This window comes from Morone saxatilis, unplaced genomic scaffold, assembly GCF_004916995.1.
Source record: "Morone saxatilis isolate NCDOM2014 unplaced genomic scaffold, NCSU_SB_2.0 Contig24, whole genome shotgun sequence".
In the NCBI taxonomy this organism is placed as follows: domain Eukaryota; kingdom Metazoa; phylum Chordata; class Actinopteri; family Moronidae; genus Morone; species Morone saxatilis.
Window position 1 is genome coordinate 24,916,098 of NW_023339807.1, and position 7,387 is coordinate 24,923,484.

The 7,387-nt window shown below is 39.5% G+C and overlaps 1 protein-coding gene across 1 annotated transcript in view; it reads left to right on the forward strand.

The window, feature by feature from the left end:
- LOC118336530 (protein S100-A1-like) overlaps positions 1 to 6,605 on the forward strand; it is a 22,215-nt gene extending 15,610 nt beyond the window's left edge. Inside the window, exons 3-4 of the mRNA XM_035673200.1 lie at positions 5,070 to 5,193; positions 6,589 to 6,605. Of these exons, the coding sequence (XP_035529093.1) occupies positions 5,070 to 5,193; positions 6,589 to 6,605 (141 nt within the window). The remainder of the gene's footprint in view (positions 1 to 5,069; positions 5,194 to 6,588) is intronic.
- The last annotated feature ends 782 nt before the right edge of the window (positions 6,606 to 7,387 follow it).

A 7,387-nucleotide genomic window follows, 5' to 3' on the forward strand; every position in this document is an offset into this window, starting at 1 on the left:
CTGTTGGCATATAAAGTAAGACCATGAAGCAGTTTTATCCCCTGCTGCTATAAAATGTCTTAACAATATAAGATCACAACGTCTTTGGGTAGTCTGCATTTTTTTTTTTGTCCATTGCACTTATCTATATGCTCATACGTCAATGGTATTTTAATGAACTTGTATTGATGTATCCTGTATTGTTGCTGTATTTTTACATTTTCTGGTAATATGTCCATTTTTTGTTTTGTTTAAAAACAGCAAAACATGATTGATTATATTACATTTTAGAATATGACCTGTATAAAACACAAGAATAAATGTTTTAAAAATAGAACTGCACAGAACAAATTAAAAAAATATGTTAAGATAGGCTAATAATACAATCTGTGAAATATCTCATTTACATTTTCTTCTTGTATTAAATAATAATACTAATATAATAATATAATAAAATATTAAAAATAAGAATAAAGTCCTGAACTGCACCCCAATGAATGCAGTTGGAGCTAGTGGTTATCCTTCCTGCAGATATTAGGCTGGCCCATAAAGAAATAACATATTCAGCAACATGAATATGTTGGCAATAGTTGTTTCAATAGTTCCAATAATTTGTTTGGTAAGAAATGCCTGTGGCTGATTTAGCTTTTGCAGCCACGCTTGGCCTGTAGGTCACAGGCTCCAGCAGTTCGTTCAGCCCCTCGAGTTCACCTACACTTTTCCTCATAAATCTACTTTCAGCTTCTTGGCGTCCGTTCAGCTCACAGAAGCAGCATCCTCACTCACAAAGCCTGAGCAAATCTCCTGCCGTTGTGAATCACAACCAGCCCACTTCATAATACTGGCTAAAGTTAGCAAAATGAGGGGTGATGGAGAAGTTGTTTGTGATCCGTCTGAATTGTTTCTCCTTGTGCTTAATCTACATTGGTTACATCATTGAACTGGTTATTCCATTATGTGCGAAGTTTATTAATAGCATAGCTTGTACTGCACATTCAGTCTGCCGTGTGACTGACAGTAATCTCCCGGCTCTTGTGGGTGCAGATCTTATAATGCGAAATACTTGAGTCATTTAACAAATACTGACATCCAAAGGATGCTCCATGGCTTATACTGTTTTTGATTCTCTTTGTAAAAACGTATTAAAACACTTACTTTGGCATCCCAAATAGAAGAACACAAGGGTGGTAGGTAAGGTAGTGCTGTGAGAGAAGATAAGAACAGTAAGAGAAAAAAAGAGGGAGATTTGAAAGAGCAGGTAGAGAAACAAAGGAGAAAAAATGCTTAAAACATAACGCAAAAGCGACTGGAGAGGAGGAAAAAACAAGAGGGAGAGGTGCAGTAAAACAGAAAGAGAAGGGAAAGGGAGACAAGAGGGAGGGAGGATGAAAATAGATGTTTGAGTGGCAAGGAGGGAAGTATGAGATGCAGAGAAGAAAAAAATAAATGGCATTAAAAGTTGGAGGGAGAGAGCAAGAAAGGGAGGAAAGGAATTAAAAGGAAGGAGGAAGAGAAAAGGGAGAATGAGGGAAGAGAGGGGTTTTGAAAGAGCATCTGTTTCCTGTCTGGGAGTCCAGCTGGAGGAGGAAAAACAAACGACAAAAGGAGAAGAAGAAGAGGAGGAGGAGGAGGAGGGAGGAGGAGAGGAGGAGGAAGTAGCCGGCCAGCTGAGAACCCTGCCTCACACACAAACACACACACACACACAACAACACCACACACAAAAACACACACACAAACACGCAGGAGAGAAGTAGGAATTCGTTTTTTCCCTGAGGGGAAGTCTGTTGTGTGTGTGTGTGTTAGCAGGTGTGTGTGCTAACAGGCTCAGTTAAGGAAAATAATTTCATTTTATTTTCACACATGTAATACAAAGCGTTACATAAGGTACCTGTATCAGGATGTAACTGAACATGTTTAGATGTCAACAATAAGTCAGTAGAGAATTGAACACTTCTCCGGGCTCTTTTGAAGCTTCCTTTTATTCTTTTACAGATTTTTTGTGTGTTTTTTCTTTTCCATTTTGAACCCGCCTCCTGACTTGAGTTGGATCGACCGCTCAGCTCCCTTGACAAATAGGTGAAGTGGTAAGTGAGTCCATTCATTAGGTTATTTTTTATTATATTGTGTACATAACACTTGACAGACCATATGGTTTTGCATATTAAATCATCTTTCTCAACATTACATCTGCAGATTTGTTATGTCCACTGTGATGGATCAGACAACTCAAGCATGTTTAGCCATTTGATTTTCATGTCTTATGGAGATGAACAGTGACCAGAGGCTGACTGCTCAATTTGATACTTTTAACAAGTGTGTACCTATCGTGACGTCACCCATCGGTTTGTGGAGTACTGTTTTCAAGCCTCGAGTTTGGTGTTATGGAGGTGACGTACTGCGAGTTGAGCTGCTCTCATTGGCTGAGCAGTTTCGACTCCATAGCAGGAAACAATGGCACTCGCCTGGTCACACAGGATCTCGTATTACAGCTAAACAGTTCATTAAAATATGTTAGATAGCTGTAAGCCGACTGATCTCAGAACTCAACTCATTTTTAACGCTAACTGCACCAATTGCGCTGCCTCTAAAATTTGCTTCGTCTGTCTGCACACACCTCTAGGCCCACGGATAAAGAAGAACTTTGAGTTACTTCTGCACACGCTTGGTGTCTTCTGGGAGAAAATTACATAATCAAACATTTAAAACATGATGAATATAAAACAGATCAAATACAGATTAAATGTCAAGAGTTATTCTGTCTGCAAATGAAGAGCCAATAAAAGTGAGTGGAGGTGGATTTACCCTTCACTGCATCCCTGATACAACGTGTGTGTGTGTGTGTTTTTGGTGATGTGGAGCAGGGGGGAGGAAGGGGTAGGATTTCCTGATTTGTTTGTTCCTCTCACACACTTTTCTTCCTGGTCCAGGCTAGATTTAGACTTCCTGTTCAGAGCTATTCTCAGAGCACACACACACACGTACATTCATATGTCCATGTTTATTGCATTCATATTCATAAATGTAGCCCGTGTCTGTGTGTTTTGTACATGGCTGAGCATGTGTGTGTTGTAAATGTCAATGTCAAACTTATAAAACTTTAAATGATTTGATTCATTCAGCAGTCTGTAATATTTGTACCTGACAGGAGATGTCCTGTGCTCACGTGTTGTTGGATACATTTAGTAAAGAAAACAGATTCTATGTCTAAATTCAAGAGCTTTGGAGCTTTCTCATTCTTTCATGGAGCTAGGCTAACAGTTTGGCCATGCTTCTAGTCTAAATGCTAAGCTACGCTACTCATGTCTCCCATCTTCTCATCTGACTCTTAGCTATTTTGTTAAATCCATCTTACTGTTACTTTTACAATTCAGTCAGAACACGTTTGACTCTGCCTTCTGATTCTGTTTTATAATCCACTGTTCGGTCGTGGTCATTTCTCCGGGCAGACTGTTGCAAAATGTTGACTTCAAAAAAAAAATGAGAGGGAATTTCCCAGAATGCACGGATAACTGTACAAACAAACAAAAGTATTTATTTTCAAATAATTCAGCAAAATGTAAAATAAACTGTATTTTAATGTGCATGTGGTGGATTATGTAATTGATTAATTCAAGCATTTTAAAGAAACTGCTGTACAAAATGTCCACAAAGGTGTTCAACCTGTGGTGAATATGGTAAGCATGAGTGCGTTGAGCTGAAATACGACAGCCTCATTAGTAAGTATGTTGGTTTGCAATGTTTTTTTTATTGATGATGTGAACAAACAGCATCCACTTTCAAAGATCTCTCTCCCACCTAATCACAGTTCAATGTGAAAGGGAGAATGGATAGTATACACAGCATAAACTGTACAGCTCCTTTTAACGGATTGTATTTGTGTGTCTTTTAAGTCAAAGAGACTTTTGTGGGGGGCAGCAGGTGCCTCATAGCAACAATACCATCACACACACAAACACACACACACACAGTGCAGCTTGACCAGTTTTTCTCACAGCCTTGACAATCAAAGGGATGGATCCTTTTCATTGTGTGTGTGTTTCCTGTTTACCTTCATAAATAAAGAAATCCCCCCTCCCTCAGGTCATTGTACCCCATGGTCACTCTCTCCTCCATTAAGCTTACTCATACCAGCGATGCATTGGCGGACTATATTGGCCAGATCTCCTTTATGCCCCTTCTCCTGGCCAGGGTTGGACGCAGGTCTGATGCCTTTGACATGAAAGGGTTCCTTGAAGCGGTTAGCCATTTAGAAACCTGATTGGTTGTAATGTGGGGTGTGTCAGTATGATGTTACGTACTACAAATATTGTGAACGGACATAAATTTAATGATACTGGTATTTAAACATCCCCAAAATCAGAGAAAAAGAGAGAGAGAAACAAACTGTGTGCACATCTGGGCAGGTGAGAGAGAAGGAGAGGTCATATATATGTTGGAGTGAACTGAAACTTAACTTTATTTCTTAATTATGTAATATAATAATGTGCCAGTAGACCTGCATTATGTGTAACTCTTGTATGAAAGGTATTATTGTCTGTTACACTGTAATTGTTGGTTACAGTTGTCTGTGCAGGTAGTTTGTGGTACATGTTGTGCACATCAGCTCACTGTACTCAAGTGATTGGAGTAAGGTTTGGGGTTTTAAATAAAAACAAACTTTGGGGTTAATGCAGGGCAGAAAAAATAAAGTAAAGAAGTGAGGTGCAGTCACAATCACCATTTAAGTCAGACTCAACAGCATATTCAATAAATAAAATAGATTTCAAAATTCATTTATTATAACCATTGTTTGTCAGGTACTGTTATCTTTTAAAATGCAGCTGTGATTTAACTCCAGTAGTAAGCATATTCAGTGTTGTGATGTTCTGATAAATGTACTTTTGGAAACTTGGCAGTGGTGACAACTAGAAGTGAGCAGTGATGTAAAGTGGAAAGCACTTTTCAGATGTACATAATGTGAAACAGTCATGCTTGGCTGTCTCAGTGTGCAACATATTCAGAAAAAAGCTATTTTTATTTTTTAGTATTACATTGTATGGCTGGAGATTTTAACTGGACTTTCTCCTATTTTTGCGTCTGGCTCACAGACAGTTCAGGATGCCGTGATGAACAGCCGCAGCCTGGAGGGAGGAGTTCAGAAAGCCCCTGTCCCCTCCTCAGCCTGTGATTGGCCGAGAGGGGGCTCATCAGTCGTCAGTGTCCACGGAGTCGGTAATTACTGTTGGGGATGTTTGTGTGTCTGCAGGATCCTCCAGCGACAAAACATCAAACCACAACAGAAACGCTGTGTGTCTCCTCCTCTCATGTTATTTATAGGCCTGTTTATTAGACACACACTCACACACACACACATACACACAGTTTCTGTTGTGTGCCTCTGTGTGCACTTTCTGCTGCATGATGGATGAGTTTTGTGCGTGTGTGGGTTCACATGTGCGAGCGTGCGTGTGTGTGTTCACGTCTTTTGATCGGCCTGATGAATGAGTATGTTCACAACATCTGTGCGTGTGTGTGTTTGTATTTGTGTTTGTGTGTGCTGCAGCAGAGAAGTGGGATGATTTTGCTGAAACTTCAAAGCAAAAAGTAGAAAGGAATATTCAGACATCGTACCACACACACAGAAACACATTTGTACTTCTATAGTTGTGGGGACCCTCATTGACAGAATACATTCCCTTAATCCTTAACCTAAACCATAACCCTATAACCAAGTCTTAACCCTCAAACAGCTCTTTGAAGACGTGAAGACAGGACAAAATGTCATCACTTTCTAAAAATGTCATTATAAAACTTAAACTGGTCCTCCCAAAGACACAAACACACACACACAAACACACACACACACACACACACACCACACACGGTGGGTCTGAGTCAAAGCTCTGGATGAAGGAGGACGGCTGGACAGAACGGATCCCGCCAACTGACTGCTCTGTCATTACCTCAGATCTGCTGTGTGTGTGTGTGAGTGTGTCTTTGTATGTGTTACCATCCTTCCATGCATCTGTTTGTGTGTTCTTTTTTGGTATTTTTCATGTCTAAGTCAAATGGCTTAAATGTGAACGTGTGACAAAAAGACTAATACCACATTATCATACTTCCTGCAAGGCATCACTCCGATACAAGTACACAGGTACAAGTCATTTTTGAAGTAATATAAAAGTCGTCTGGGTCACATTATTTGTATTGGGCCTAATGCGTTACCATCTATCTGATAATGAAACTAATATAATTAGGCACCAGTCTTCCAGTAAAACAAGAAATAATATTTGAGAGAACTCTTTGAGAAGACTTCGATGTTCCAGCCTCCTGTTTAAGCTTGCCTGTGCTCCCTTATCCTCACCCGTAAAAAATATTCCTAAAAGTGGAGCATTACAGTTTATTCTTGAGGTTGATCTCAAAAGTGGTAAAAACATATTTTAATTTAAAAGTAAACTTAATAGCTTTTTCTGGGGTCACATATACACTTCCACCAACATGTCTCCTTCCCCACAAGAACTGTCAAAGCCTCACTGGAGCTGTAGTAGCTCATAACCTAATTTGTATTTTCCAGGTTTAAATTACTTATCTTGTACATTTGATATATTGATGTCTTCTATTCTACAGTAGAGGATATGGACTGAAAACCTCAGAAAGAAAGAATTGTTTTATGAGTTGCATTAGGCCACCTTCTTCATATTAAAACTAATCTTTTTAGCATGTAACTGTTACACTGGCTGGTTTGAGTAATATTAATATTAATAGTAATATAATATTTATAGTGAAATTAAGCAGAATACAATATATATGGCCTCATAAATGTTCAAATTCTTTAGCTGATATTACTTTTGGTCTCTTTGAAACAACCTCTTCGGTGTTGAGACAGTTGAGATGGTCTTCAGCTCCTATGGAATCAGTAAAAACACAATCAATAACACAAATATCTTTAAAACTAGACGCCAGATGTGCTGTGACTCCATGGGATTGCTGCTTATGAATCAGTTTCTCTATTTGTGTGTGTATGTGTGTGATGATGATGAATGAGTGTTAGTCAGTCTGTGTATTTGTGTACTTGACAGCTCACCCATCATTTAAGGAGAAATCACACCACCGCTAACAATCCAGCGACGACAAAGCCCCTGTTAGAAACGTTACGAATTAACTATCTGTGGAGTCTGACCGCACACAAGTCAGCAAGTTGAAACCATTCAAAGACAATCACTTGGATAAAAAAGAAAGGGGGGGTGGGGGGTAAATACACCAGAAAAACACCAGAAATACCCTAATACCTCTCCAAACCACAGTTTCATCACAGGGTAATCCTCCAGACTATTGTTAGCTTAATGTAGCTTAAACCAGCATACCTGCGGCTAAAGGATTGGCAGTCCTGCGGGCCGAGTCCACTGAGCCGGGAGCTGGGGCTGTG